This window comes from Rhopalosiphum maidis, chromosome 2, assembly GCF_003676215.2.
Source record: "Rhopalosiphum maidis isolate BTI-1 chromosome 2, ASM367621v3, whole genome shotgun sequence".
Lineage (NCBI taxonomy): Eukaryota > Metazoa > Arthropoda > Insecta > Hemiptera > Aphididae > Rhopalosiphum > Rhopalosiphum maidis.
The window spans coordinates 20,984,345-21,001,151 of NC_040878.1; the positions used below are offsets into that span (position 1 = coordinate 20,984,345).

The window sequence follows — 16,807 nt, forward strand, 5'->3', positions numbered from 1 at the left end:
ATTAAAATACTTAAACATAATATATTTTTTGATTGATTTTTTAATTCATTACTAACTATATATTATTATTAGTTCCTTAAAACTATGATAACCAGAAATCAGTAATAAACCAAATGAGTTTTGTATACTTGATTATCATAACTTGAAATTATAAATATATTTTTTTAATTAAACGTTTTAGAAATTTTAGGTATTTTATTAATTTTGTTTGTTGAATAAGTAATACCTAATTTGTATAATGTACATACATACATACAAAGCTGATTCTACACGGCATTGTTCACGAATTTACTCCCTCTTAAACTACGTTATAGTTTTAAACTGTGCGTAATATTTTGAATATAGTTATTTGTGTTATTTTGACTAAATATAAGTCTAATTATATTCAATGATAAAAGTTGTTTTATTTTTTTAACAGTCAATGACAACGATATATAAATAAAAAAAAGGAAAGTTTTTCTTGTGTCAACTACCTATATTTAACATTTATAAGCTGAAAGTAAAAATTAAAAATGTAAGTAGTACATAGTGGCCTACGACACTGTGGATCTAACTGAATCTAAATTTATAGCAATTTTGTGAAAATCAGTTGAAAACTGCGAATTTGTATAAAGATCATCTATTTTAGGACTTTCAAAGTACGCATTTGATTTTATATATAAGGTATTTGAACTATTGCTGATACTACACGGCGTTGGACAGTAGCAAATTGAATAATGTTAATGGATAACCCTATGGGCGTCCCCAGACATTTTTCAGGGGAGGGGGGAGAAAATTAATTTAAAAAATAAATGAAGATTTTTTATACATTTTATTTATAGTGCATTATTATGTTTATTCTAGGGGGAGGGCAAGTGCCCCGTTTTGCCCTCCCCTGGGGATGCCCATGCACAAAACAATTTCAGTATCATAACCCTGTTTTAAACTCTGTTTAATGTAATAAGTTATATAATATATTTAAATATTTTTAACACAATAATTTGGATAGTTTTAACCGTATATTATGAAATACATGTCTAAAGTTATGTATAATTATTATAATAAATACTTTATTTTATGGAACCAATGATAACCTCATGGCTTATACAAATATTAAATATTTATTTTTTGCGATTCAATAAATACTTATATTGTGTGTGTCACATACTAAAATTAGACATGTGAGCTTTTTTATAAGATGCATAATTTAAAAATGTTGCTTTGAGATGCACATTCTCAAGTGTAGAATTATGAATGTACCAAATTTCAGAACTATGTTACAATAGACTTTACTGTGGATCGCTTGTATTGTCTTCAATTAATAAAGGTGATACACTTTATTACCTTTTAATATTATTATTAATCATTATTAAGCCACTCGCACATTATTATGTATAAATAAAAACATAAAAAACTAATTTTACATTCCTCAATAAAATATAACATACTATTTATTCATACTAAAATTTAAGTTATACAAAATAAGTAATTATTATAATGTTATGGTTTTAATTTAAATATTTGATCCTAAGTGTATATATATCTATCTATAAATAATATGCCATAAAAATCAAAATATTTATTTATTAAAAACAATCAGTAAAAAAAATAAAATGTTTTCAGTAAAACCAAATTAAGTAGTTCATTTTTGAATTATTACAAACTAGTACGGTTGTTGCCATCTTTCCAATTATCAAAGTATTGTTTGAAGGCTGTTGGTTCGCCACCTTCAATAACTCTGATTACCTGTATTTAACAAAAGTTGTAAATATCATACAAATCAACAGAATAAAAAAATATATTCATTGCATACTCTTGTCCATGCTGGATAGTTGTTCTCTTTAATGAAAACTTGTGCACGCTTAAGAGATTCTACCTTTTCTTGAGTTGTACCTTTTTTGCCAGCCCAAACATATATTCCTGACGAAACAGTAGTCCAAAATGAAGCAGTCCTGAGAATTCAAAAAGGATAAAAATGTAATTAAAAAAAACAATTATTAGGTATTTATTATTAATAAGACATACATCAGTTTTCAAATGTGACTGAACAAGAGGCTTTTCGTTGATTTTTTCAGACACAATTTTTCCACCTTGCGCATCTGATATTTTGTATAAGACAGGTGTTGCCTAAAAATTATTTCATTAATTAATTACAAACATTAAAATATTTTGCATATTATATTACTGTTTCTTTTTTTTCAAATTCTTGATCATCGTCTACAGCTGGGGGAACTTGTTTGGAGGATCCAGATCCTAATTCTTTAAAGAATTTTTCAAATTCATCTGGGGTGCTTGATCCATCTATAATTTTTAATTATTATATTAAGTATATTAAATTAAAGTTATATTATATAAATTTATTGCTTTAATATCTTTTAATTAACTACTTGTATCAATGAAATTGAAAATTTAAAAACGTATCTATAAAATAAAATAATTTTTATCAATAGAATCGATGAATTTGTGTGGATTTTATTAAAATCAATACAGTTTTGCTTTTTACATAATTTTATTATTTATTTTTATAAAATGAAAACATTAATATTAAACACTTTAGACAGGCATTTTTTTTGTTATGATAGAACAAATAGATATAAAACAATAAAAGGTACAAAAATACAAAACAAAATTTAAAGTTTCTTCCAAATATCAATAATAAATTTAAAATTTTAAAATTTTAGTAAGATTTCAAGACATAATATATAAAGTGTATTAAGTCATAATTAATTTATTAGATTTATATTATTTTAAATGTATCATTTTTATTATTCGGGAATCGGGTTTGAATTTAAATTATTTAAATACTATATATAAATGTAAATCATTATTGTTTTTGTTCATTGGTTTCTTTGAATTGTATTTTATTTTGAAAATAATACTTTAATACGAAATTTTAAGATTTATAGTAATAAGACATTAATCTAATTGATATACATTTTATAAATTTCGTTTGTTTTACTACTGTTAAGTTAAACAAATTACATAGTAAATTATTATTGTATTAATAGTTTACTTGTTACTTACCAACTATGTTTACTTTGGCTCTTCCAGAATGATCTTGATCTCTTACTTGATTAGCAACACTTATAGCTTTCAAACGTTCTGTTCCTTTAGCTTGAGGTCCTACATACACAAAAATTTCTTTGCCTGTGTCTAGAATGAAACAATCTCCTTGGTTCATGGACGTCACTTTTGGTTCAATTTGCTTTACTCGAATATTTTTTTTGCCTTTAACTTGGTATAATTTTTTTTCACCTCCAGCATTAATTTCTGTGTGACGAAAACCGGATGCTATACCACCAGGTATATAACGTATAGCTAAATAAAATAAAACATTATTAGTATTTTATTTATTTATTCATTTAAATAGGTTATTCTCAATAGAAATATAGTTACTAAGATCATTAAGTAATGTATCTTACATAGTTATAGGTAAGAATCGTAATATAACAATGATTAATATTTATAATTATAAATTATTCATGACATTTTTAAGGGATTTATTAAAAGATACAATATTATTATCATTACAGAATAAATTTACATTAAGCCTATTTACAAGCCCCATTAACTATTGGAGCATTTTGAGAGCAATTAAAACGATCGAATGGCGTATCGCGTATAGAAGGTATATGATTACCTAGTTCGATAACCAGGCATTAGCATGTTAAATTTAACTAATAATTTTGAGTAATAGTTAACACCGTTCAATAACTTAAAAGTAAAATAAAATAAAAGTTTAATTTAATTTTTTTGACCTCCAAAGTTTCTAAATTTGTTATTGATAATAGAGGTGAGCAAAAAAAGTATTTTTAACGTTGGACACTGCATTCAAAAGCAAAAGGTCTTAAAAAAATGATTTGGAATTACTGCAATAGTGCAGTGTTACAATTGGATCTGATAAAATCATACAACATAATTATATTCGAGTACTACTGAGTGATTAAAAGAACAATGAGAGATTTTAATACTTTTGGAATAAGTTTTTTTTATAAAATCTAATATTTAAAATTTAAATATATTTAGATATTTAACTGGGTTATAAAAACCAAAAACCATAATTATATAAACTGGCTGTAAGAACATCATCAACTTTATCGAAAGCTTTTGAAAAGTCAGTGTAAATATAGTAAAAACCATAGTCCTGTCAAACCACATTATACATAGTTTGGAAGATTAACATTTTGGTGGTTGTAGAACTACGGAAAAAAACTATGTTGTTCATCAATAATTATGTTTTTAAATAAAGGAGTTAATCTATTAGTTTTTGAAAAAATATTTTTAAAAATTTTTGAATGATAGAAATTATAGAGATAGGGCAATTTTAGTTTGACATCAAATTATTATCCTCACAAATAAATTACTAAAACATGTTTAAAATCGCTAATTTGCATTAAATTTTATGAAAAATATAAAAGGAATATTATCAAAACTAGAACTCGTTTTATTACTTATATGGTCGAGTTCATCCAAAACATTTTTTTAAAGGCAATGTACATGAATTAATATTTATTAAAAACAAACAAATATCAGAAGCATGTGATTTAGTAGCTGGTGGATTAAAGATACTGAAGAAATATCGAGAAAAAAAGTTTATTATTTCTTAATAATAATAAACTATTTCTGTCACATAGTATTTGGAAGCCTTTACTACCTATAATATATTAATATATATACTAACAAGGTGTAAACAGTGATAGAAAAGCTTGACTTTCGTGATCCTGAGTTTCTTTATGTTGTACTGGATCTCCACCTAGAGCATCATCTAATTGAACGGAAAGGATCGCCGCAGCACCAACTTCATCCTTAAAGAAAAAATAATGAAATTAATAGAAAATTTAGAAAATTTAAAAATCTTACTAACTTGAGATGATGCACTACCCGACCAATAGTAAATGTCCGATATAAACTTTCTATTCTTATCTTCTTTCGACTAAAAATACAAATGTCAAAAATTTAATTTAATAGAAAATAGGTTATAATTTAATGTTTATGAGTAATAATGTAATGTATTTTAATATTCTTACGTTTAATACAATGTACGAATCTCCGGTATAAAATTTTCCATAATCCTTTACTGGATAAGGCACAGGTTCAAAGTCCTATAAAATATATATATATATACATAAAATGCTGGATGTAAATTATTCAGGAATAAACAATGATTTAAAAACATATAAGATTTACATTTAAAAATATATATTTATAATTTTTGTTACCGACTTGTTTAACTCCATTTTACCCACCCACGATAATGTCACGTCAATATTGTTATTGTAACCCCGAGACCTTAAAATACTTTTATTACAGTTTACCCACGAATTATGTATTATATTTGGAAGGGAGAAATTAACAATGAATAAGTTAATGAATGGATATTTTGTAGTAAATTGTAGATTATAAACATAGCCATCGCAAGATGTTTAAGATTTAAGAACAACACGAAACAAAGTTATTATTGTATCTCACTAAACTACCAGTTTAACCTCATTACGACATGTCACATACTACATAAACGCATCTAACATGACTATGTCGACTACACATTAATTATAAACTTCAAGCCATTAGGGGAATCACCCAGGTATTATTATTTATTTAATTAAGTTTGCCAAAAAAATAGATAGTAGATAATATAAAACGCCTTATTCAAATACTATTTATATTTATTTACTCTATTGCGTGACTTTTTTTAAGAATATTATAATATTTCTTATGTTTAAAAATAGTCTAACTAGTCGAAGCATTTACATTCTACTTCCACTCTCCATCAATCAAAATACAATTCCATTACTTTTTAAATGTCAATCCATAATACATTTTTAATGATGTACCGAGATAGTCATTGGTTTTAGAATAGGTAAGTAGTTTTCTTAATTTTTTTGTTAAAAGAAATTTTTCCTACCGGTAGGTTGTTTGAGACATAATTTTTAGTAAAAGTATCTAGGTGTCTTTAAACGAGTTACTAATAGAATTGTATAGTAGGTAATAGTTGTTGTGGAAATCTCAAAAAGTTTGTATTTCATTTTTTGATATAATACGTAATTATAGTACATTATAAACACGGTGTACTTACTAATTTTGTTTATGTATGAGTAACGAATTAAATATATATATCAGTTTATTGTTTATTTCAATTATCCAACTAATTATCATACCGGTAAATGAATTGTAAATGCATACATATTAGACAAATCGAACAACGAGTTAACCCGCATACCTATATCATCTAATTTTATTCACTTTACCGAGGACATTTGTATAGACTATAAACTATCGTTTAAAGTTTAAACCGGAGGTGGGTATAAATACTAGTCATTGATGTACCCATGTACCTATTATAGCTATATAGATATAAATTATATGGAGCACTTCGTTAGTCATTGCCCTTATTCTAACTTTTGTATACTATTAACACATTTCTCTGTTTATTGTGTTGTATTTTTAGGAGTCGTGACCTTTACAAGTTATAAAAGCTACCGAAATTCTGTCAAATTAATATATTTTGCTCGCCTTATTCGCCTTGATAATTTTATTACCAACACGTAAGTTTCATCAGGGTATATTTTATATATTATTGTACAGACTAGTATAGTTTTACTAGTTAGGTTTACCTACCTAAATAATATTATGATAACATAATAACTGTATACGTGCGTGGCTATATAATATATGACACGTACATAATGTTATCATCATGATAAACGTTGTTCATAATTAATTCATCAGATAAAAGAATGAGTTATTAATTATTATTGATTTATGTTTGTTTTTTACGATTCAATATTTGGATAATATATAAATTATGACCTATATTCACCCGAGTTAAGTAGTTAAGTTTGAAAAAAATGCAAAACATTTAATTAAAATAGAAATAAAAATGTTTTATTTATATTTATTAGTGCAAAATTTACATTTTACTTTTTTTTTAATAGGCAATAATAATATAGTAATTATATACAAGATGTTGGTACTCATTATTTTAAAATGTGCAATGTACATAATTAAATAAAATAAAAAATAATTTAGACCATTTCACCATTTCCAGTGTCCATTTAAAATCAGATTATTGTTAGGTATTCGAGCACCAAGTACTAGACACTTATTAGTTTATTATCTACTAGAAGACTATTTATTATTGTTTTTAAATTTTCGAGGTTTATCATTGAAGTATATATTTTATTTTTGCCTGTTATGTCTTCTGTGTGTGAACATTTCAATGGGATTTATTATATTCAAATTGAAAATTTTATTATTTTAGATAGCAAGAAAGCGTATTGAACATTTGCGTTCAGATGATGGCCTACTTTAACGTCATCGTTATTACAAAAAAAGTGTTTGTATGTACAAACCTTTTAGTGGGTGCGTAATACAAGTTGTATGTAACATATTTTCATATATATCTATATAAGCTGTAACTTGGAATGTTCATAGTAATATCATTTCAAGCATTATGTTTAATATTTGTATAGACACATTTGTTTTAATGTTTTATATGATATAAAACATTAAAGAAAATATAATATAAATTTCTTATAGTCTAGACATAAATACTGTGTTATGTAGTTAAGGGAAATTTTAACTTTTAAATGTAAAGTTTATGTTTTATATTAAGGATCATAAAATCATAAAAAAAGTTTGAAATCTCTACAGTTGAAATTAGTAACCACTAGATTTATTTAAAAAATAAACACGAATTGACCTTGAAATCTATTATCTCACATTAAAAGATATTACCGTCTTGCATTATAAATTGTATTCTTAAGATAAATAGTTGTTATACGTATGAATGTACAATATTTTTGAGCATAAGACTGTGTAGTAATATATATAATTTATGTACGTTGCATATACGGTAGACCAGTGATTTCCCTTAAAACTAACTTGGAAGAATTTGGTACTTTACATTATTGTATCATATTAATATAATATTAATTTACTGTATGTTATGTAAGAAATTTATATTAACACGAAAATGATATTTTCAACAAATTTATACTCTTTACAGTCACCTAATATAACTGTATATGTATTATTTAAATATAATTTAATTTATTTAAAAGTTCTGCATAAATAAGTATGGGTTAGGTAATTTAGTTTAAAGTATTCAATTAAATACCTACACAAGAGAAATATAAATACTACATGTTTATACTTAATTGGGTACTAAAAACGTTCAAAACTATTTAATGAAATATAAAAAATATAAAAAAAATATGTCATTTATAAAAAGCGAGTTCGTGTGATAATTTTAATGTACAAACATTAATGTTTCTTTGAAGGTTATTCATATGAAAATTAACAAAAAAAAATTTCGAACAAAATATCTACTTTTAGCTATTGTTGGTATTACTCGTTCTGCACTCTACAGTCGTCGATTAATATCAACAATCTAGCTGATGATGAGTTATGTTACAATATTACGCTTGCACGATTACAATTTATTGTATTATTATTATTTATTACTAGGTAGTAAGTATGATTACGCATCACGAAATATTTGCAACTTTGTTCGAAAGATAATGTGATAATAGCATATCGTAATAAAAAAACTCTTTTAATTATTCATTCCTATTATTATTACTAGACTTAAAAAATACTTATAACTTTTTTTTAATGTGTAAATACTAAATAGTAATTACATAATTCTCTTACTACAATAGGAAAACGTTATATTTGCATTCAAAATATGTAGTGCAATAATCATATTTTGTAATTGGGAATTTGCAAATTGTTACGTACACAACATGGACATGGTATCGTTGTAAAGTTATATTGTTATATTAATGAATACTATTATATTAAATACAAGGACTTATAAATTAAAAACAGATGTGAAAATAAAAATGTGAAAAAAGTATCGCAACACGTTAACATGATGAATATAATGTTTTATTTTTATATATTGCGTATAATACCTAGTGGCTACGTTTAATATATTATTTTAATCAATATAGTTTTAAATAAAATTCATTTTATTTTTTTTACAAAACACGCAACTATACTGACATATTTCGATACTATATTATTACATAGTAGGTAAATTGGCAACTATACACTACTAATATTATATAATACAATATTATTTCATAGTATAGGTTAATTGGTTTTCTACTGTTTATTTCTATGCATATAAATAGCACGAAAAATTAATTTCAATGTTAAAACATTTAATATCTTTACAAACATACTACCTAATTAATAAAACGAAACTATACCAATTTAAAAAAGAAAAAGAAAGACGATTTACCACACTTATTAATTAGTATATTTAATTGTCTATATAATTATTATGTTAAATTATGGGTATTGTTAGCTGAATTTTGTGGGCAATTCGGTAAATTGGAAAGATAATAAGTACCTAGTTAGTAGTTTTCTTATTTTAAAATAAATTATTATTGTAGATGTGGCTAGATATTGTTTTGGAATTCTGTCTTACATCTAAATAATATTAGTTAAAAAATATATAGTATTGTTCTTCTATTAGTAAACATATCTCGAAAAGTATTGACACTTTACGAATTTTTCACATTTTTTGTTGTTTAAATTGTTTGAATTTTAAAGTAATTATTTATAAAACAACATTTTTGAAAAAAAAACATAGTAAAAATATAAACACTTTTTTTAGAAAATTATTATTTATTTATCTTGAAAAGAGTAACACTGTACAAATTTAAAATATGTTGATATTTTATATCTAATAGACACGTTACACTTATTTTAATTTTAAACTTAAGTGATTCTCGATAAATTTACACTTATCTTGAAATTTTATAGATTTAATTTATAAACAACAATAGGTCAATAGATTATTATATAGCAGAACAATCGTCGAACAATCTGGTTGTATGAAAAGAGAAAGTTTCAATAAAATATTTAATATAAGTAACACTTTTATATTTCATTGTCATAATAATATTATCTAGGTCGTAGGGATATGATATTATTTTAAAAGAAATTTTACCTCAATTCTCCAAATTTTGAGTCCAGCAGTTTTGCCGGCAGATTCAAACGCGGGATGCATAACTGACGTCCGGAGAAGAACAGGCGTTTTTGAACCTGACGAACCCGTTGACGCCGCTTCGGATGACGAGAAAGTAATAAACAGTATCAATTGTAGGAGCGCTAGCAATGAAGTCACGCTATTGTGTTCTGCGGCCAACGCCATCGTGACGTTACGCTTAAGTACCTAAAAACCAAGTTGAATTGCAAAATGACTAATATGTGACTGAATAATTTTTGTAATAACTATGGGATTCCCGTACAATGTGAATAATTTCCGTTTATTAATGGGCTAAAAATCGTATTACACTATTTTGATAACTTTATGTATCTGTTCATATCTGTGTATTTTATATGTAATAAACATATACATATTTTTATAATTAAAATTAATAAAATTGATAAAATTAAAAATTCGGAAGTTCTATAGTTCAGTCTCTATTTATGATAAAATTTCGTCCGATAACATGCCTAATCAAATCCAATAAAATAGCTAGTTAGTATTCAATTTTCCGAATGAAATATCTTTATAAAATCACTTTTATAAAAATAAACAATATTATTTCATTTTAATATTGTAAATACTTTTATCCCTCTTGCTTTAATACAGTACAACATGTAGGTATAATGTTAACTAAAATAAGTTTTTATTAAGATAATATTTTCTGCGCCGCTTTTAGACTTTTCATATTTTTTTTATTCTTAATATTTATGTGCGCTATTATGTTTAGTAAACCAAATGTAGTTTGTTGATAGTTACCAATGTGTTAATGTGTAGTTCTTTTATTATTCTATTAATTTAAAAAAAATTTTATTTGTGTAATGAAAAAATAGATTATGAAGGATACTATATAGTATAGACAATATAGCTAAGTACAAGGAAAAATAATTTTATTTGGAAATGCTCCGCAAAACATTCTAGAAATACGTTTTCTTGGAATACTAAGAGTTAATTTATTATTATAATATTTAAATATAAAAATTATTTAAAAAAAAAATCATAATTTTAAATATTTTAATATATTTTTGTTCTTTAGTCTTTTGTCCAGATTATAAAATAAGAATATAATAATAGGATAATCCGAATCTAGGATTAAAAATACCAAAGAAAAAATTCACTAAAATACAATAAAATCTTATAGTTATTAATTTTTAGTATTTCACAATAATGAGTAGAATTTTTATAGAATATTTTCAAATAAAATCATTTTTTCTTAATCTATTTCCTTTTTTTTTATGTTTGCCATTTATTACAAGGTATAAAAATGTAGTGTCGAATGAGATAATTTTTTCACACAAATATAAATCGTTGGTACTTATCATTGATTGTAGTACTCAGTAACGATATTTGACAATAATAATAATCACAATTCAATAAAATATATGTTAATTAAATTATTTATTAATAATTTAAATTTTTTAGTATTTAATAATCTAGTTATAATTTATTAATATATTTTGTAATGAGAGTCTTAAGCTTATAAAATAAGAAAGAAAATATTTTTTAAACTCAATTAGGTATTATTTTTCTGACCAAATCTGGTGTAAACTTAAGTCCACGGGACTTAATTGTAATACATTAAAAAATTCTATACATCACAATAGTCCATAAATCCAAGGGCAATGGGATAATAATTCAAGTAATCTGAATATATTTTAAACTATGTCCTATAGATAAGGTAAAATAATAATATTATAGGCAAATTAAATAATAATAAATTTACTTTACTAAAACGAAATTGCAAATCATTAAAATAATACATGTAATAAATAAAAATATTTCTATGTTTATTTAAAATAATAAATAACTGTAAAAACCTATATATATTTTATTTATATGTGTAAATTAATAATATCATGAAATTTAGATTAACATTTGGTTTTAATAACATATTAACATATATGTATATTGTATACTGTATACCTTTTTAAAAATAATAAATATAACATGTCTTTATTAAATATTAAGTAATGCTTAACAAGTGTCAAATACACATAAAAAAAAACTGAATCATAAAAAAATTAATAGCTAACACAATATATATGGAATATAACCCTATTATGAATATACTTGAGCTATAATAAATTCTTTAAATAAAGTTTGTGAATTATAATAATACTATAATTTTTTTATAACTTAGTTTTGTCTATAAGATCCCTACTATTATATTTAGACTTGAACCTATTTTTGTTATTAACTAAATAAGTTCATGTATGTATAAATATTCATTACATATAGGTATTACGTCGATTTGATAATTTAATATTAATTAACTAAAATTGTGAAAATAGTGTACCTAGTAATTATTATAAATTATAATACTATTTACTATCATCATCACTATATACACCGGATGAGTCCTTGAGTTTGTTTAACAACCAATGTCAAATGTCTGAGTTTTCCATAATTTTCTGACAATATAAACGGAACTTCGGATTATGAATTACTCAATACACTGAATATTAAATATATATGATATAGGGTCAAAAATGTTGGGGATCGCGTATAACAATCATCATAATCCCCACAATTTATTTTGTCTTTATTTTGTACATTTAGAAGACCCTGTGTGTGTTTGTGTGATTTTATATATACATGCAGACAGTGATAAATGACGAATTTTGTGACAGATTAAAAAATTAAAACTAAGTTTATCAATTTAACCCATCATTAAGTCGTGTGAATATTAGATGTTATTATATAAGTATAGAACGGCAAATTAAAATAACATTTTTTTTATAACAATTCTATGAGAAAATAAAATCATGATAATATAGATATTATGTATACACTTTAACACTATCTATGATTCATTTTACAGTATGATGGTATAATGGAAAGTGGTTTATTTATGGTACCTTACTCTAATTAATTGATATTTAAGGGAGGAAAAAAAATATTAATTTTGTCGATAAAGCACTTTATTCTTTATTATTATTATTTTCCTTTAACGACACTTATGATACATGTTATATGCATAAAAAATTATCATTATAGTATAAATGATAAAATTCTGTGAAATAAAAAAAATTGTTATGAAATACCTATACTCAAAATCATCATTGTTATTGAGTATTAATCATATTATTATTTCAATATTTAGGATATTTAGCTTATATAAGTTCTACATTCAAAGTAGAGCACATTATAATGTACTTCATTTTCATTGACTTTGTAGCTATCACTACAACCGGTTGTCTACGGGTTGTACTTGTGACTTTTTGAATTATGTAATGTGTAATGCGTGCGCATTGTTGTCCATTGGCCATCTGTATAATAACATTGTCATATCGACTATCAAGTAGAATAAGTAGATATTAGTATAGTTACATACATTTTTTTTTTAAGCGCATTGTTGAATACAAGTGTCTATAATACGATTATATACTGAAATAATTGTCGTGGGAATTTTAGTTCTATAGTAGTTTTTGTTATTTACTAATTTTTCCGTCTAATATTTCGTTCTTTTGGATATACTTTGACAATTTCATCATAAAGGTTTTTTTTGCCGATTTTCATCACCAGTAATGTTACTATAGTGCCATAGATTGCTCAACTCGATGTTTCTTATTATTTTCAGTGCATTAGCGTGTATAGCACAACGTTTGAGCTGTGGTTACTGGTTTCGTATATGAATATACATTTTGAAACAATATTTTATTATCACCTATTCACCTCGTAATGTTATTGATTAGATTTTGTAGTTGCCTATTTTCCTCTTTGCATAAATCAAAGTGGTGTAATTATGGACGGTTATCAAAAGAGTAGGCATTTGCACCTCTGAAATTTTTTTGAGGCGAAAGTTATTATTTCCCTTCTTAAATATGTCAATAGTGAAAATCTTTAAATCTTCTAAATATAAAGAAAGAATGCAATTCATTAATCATTGTCAACATTATCTGGTATATACAAATAAATAATGATTACAGGATTATCACCAGATTATTATTTTTTTAGACAAGTTATAACGCCGTTATAAAAAACGAATTCTTTCGTACTTAATATTATTTAATGATATTGGTACCTACGAATTATTTCTAAGCTATATAATGAGTTAGGTATGTGGCTTGTGTAAACAAATTAAAAACAAACGATTGGGTTATGATTTAAATTTTGCCTATCCCTTTCCCGTAGTTTTTTACCCAGTTATGCCAGAGGTAAAATGTATACCTAACCCTGTATCAATAATAATAGTCAATGATCATCATTCCATCACTTTATATAATATTAGATTAAGCGTCGATTAATAGTTAAAAATTAATTCATCTCAAATAAGTATAGTATCGTTGTGCATTATAAAATGTTTAAAGGCATTAGGCTAGTACAAAAAAAGATTGGATTTCCCAATTTTTACAAAACAATAATCTATATCCATCATAATATGGCGTTATAACTCACAGTATACGGCGTACTACATATTATTAGAAATATTTTAATTTCCGTCATTATAAAGGCGATAAAGTGGTCGGCACGGTTATAATCTCTATCTAATCAAAATGTAAATGTTATTAGTTATATTAGTCACGATGTTGTTACAAATATTTATATGATACGATCAATTATTATAACCCAATAAAATGTATAGCGTTTACAATAATTATTATAGAGCTTACACGCTACATTTTTCATTATATGCATATTAGCTATTGTCTTGATATTGTCTACTGTATGTATTTAATGTTGATTTATTTATGTACACAATACACATATATGTGTATATAGGCGTGATGACAAAAATATATTAAAATAGAAAACATCCAACTATAACATACATATTAAAATAGTGATGTAATGATTTATGTATTTTAATGTAAGCCAACATTAACCTATAATCAATACTAAAACAATTTTCTAAGTGGCAACACACATATTATTATTTTTTTAAATATAACAAAACGAGTCTTGAAAAAAAAAAACAAAACTGGATGCGAATGTACAAATTGCAGTCCTACTAATCACAAATGACGCTATTAATATAATTCCAGTCAAAGTTTTGAACGTTTAAAGACTTCTCTAGTGAAAGGTTGGAGAAAATTGCAAAAGACCTGGTGAAATGTGGGTACTGTAGTCTACAAGCGTTGACTTATAGTTACATTAATATATATTTTTATTTTATAACTCGAATAAGCATTAAGCACTGTTGTCTACCAGTATAGATAAATAGTAGTTTAATAACCTTAAAAAATACTTATAAAACAACGAAAAAACGAAATACCTAATTTTTTTGATTTATAGGATAGTGCTGCACAGAAATTATAATATTATACTCAAACCAACAAAAAAGAAGATCGAAATATAGAAAGCAATACAAAACTATTTTAATGTATATTAATATAATAATATTAAATCGTATACAATTTTAAACTGTTATTCTTTTTAATTAAAATTATTGTTTCCAGTGTTTGCTGGTACTTTTTATGTTTAAAAACAATCGATTTTATTATAACTTAGTTGGTTGGTAAATCAATAAACATTTATTTTTTAAATAAAAGTTTTTTGCATAGGTATATATTAACGTATTGAAAACTTTTAAGTTATAGTAATAATACAAAAATAATCAATCTTTTTTTGCAGACAGTTGAAATATCCTAAATATATATCGTAGAGTCGATACAGTGATACCAGTGATGCCAAACTTTTAAAAATGAAATCAAGCCAAATTAAAGTCCAACGGCCTCAAGTCTATATGTATACTATATAGTATAGAAAATCAATGTAATTTGTTTAAATTTCAAAAGGAAATTTTATAACGCATCGCCATTTATTACACGTAAAGTGATTTACATACATACAATTATATAAATTACGTATTTATAGGTACCTATATAAAAATTGTATGTATTAGTAATTAGATAAACATTGTGCTAATTGTACTAGGTATATAGATTTGTCCCTAATTTGCATTGTAAACTGTATAGACATTTGGCCCCTTCGGTGGTAACCCTGTCCCTGGATACATTTAAAGAAAGTGGTCAGGGTGTGGCATGTCCTAAACATAGAATTCGGTATCCTCTGAGTTGACCCATCAATAATTATTTCTGATTTATATATCATTTTATTCAGTCATCCAATCAAATTTACCTATTATTTGTCAACTACACAATAAATCAAACAAAATATAAGCTAATGAGTTATAATATACAAAATTAACAAAGTTTTTAATGCTATATTATGCCTATATATTATGAACAAATTATGTTTTATTTTATTTATTTATTTATTTATATTTAAATATTTATTTGTACTTACAATATATGTCAATTGTATAGTATATAATAGAAACTAATAACTATACTAAAGTTATAGTTTGTCAAATATTTAATAAATAACCATAAAAGAAATTGAATAAATTATATTAGGTAAATATCATACTTAAAAATATTTTAATAATCTATATAATATTTCTGGTTAAAAGAACGACTATTTTGAATAAAAATAAAAAAAAAATCTAAAAATGAATTATTATATATAATTAAAGCGTAAAATGTATGGTAGTAATAATAGAAAATTAATTTAATATTTATGTGTAGTTTTAAATTAAATTTCTAAATAGTAATCAATTGATTTATCTTACCTCGAATGAACAGCACTAAAAATTTTCATTCACTGGGACTGCTTAGATTCTGTAAAATAAGTACCTACTACTTGTTTGAAATGAAAACAAATAATGATCTTAACAGAATAGGATGGCTACGTAACAGGTAAAACTTGCTCTATTGTACGCTGCCTCGTATTTGACCTCTCGTGTGATGCATTAACCAATACATGGTAGAGGGAATGGAATAATAGTACATATACACTAAATACAAACATGTATTTTAGTAT

At 24.5% G+C, this 16,807-nt stretch overlaps 1 protein-coding gene across 1 annotated transcript; it reads right to left on the reverse strand.

The window, feature by feature from the left end:
* Window positions 1-1,538: 1,538 nt before the first annotated feature.
* LOC113551648 (gelsolin-like) lies at window positions 1,539-16,712 on the reverse strand. Its single transcript, XM_026954019.1, is given in 11 exon segments — window positions 1,539-1,725; window positions 1,793-1,912; window positions 1,914-1,931; window positions 2,005-2,106; window positions 2,165-2,280; window positions 3,004-3,297; window positions 4,661-4,784; window positions 4,844-4,912; window positions 5,007-5,081; window positions 9,944-10,168; window positions 16,557-16,712. Coding segments are annotated over 10 exon segments (1,212 nt in total). The 5' UTR covers window positions 10,148-10,168; window positions 16,557-16,712; the 3' UTR covers window positions 1,539-1,635.
* Window positions 16,713-16,807: the final 95 nt, after the last annotated feature.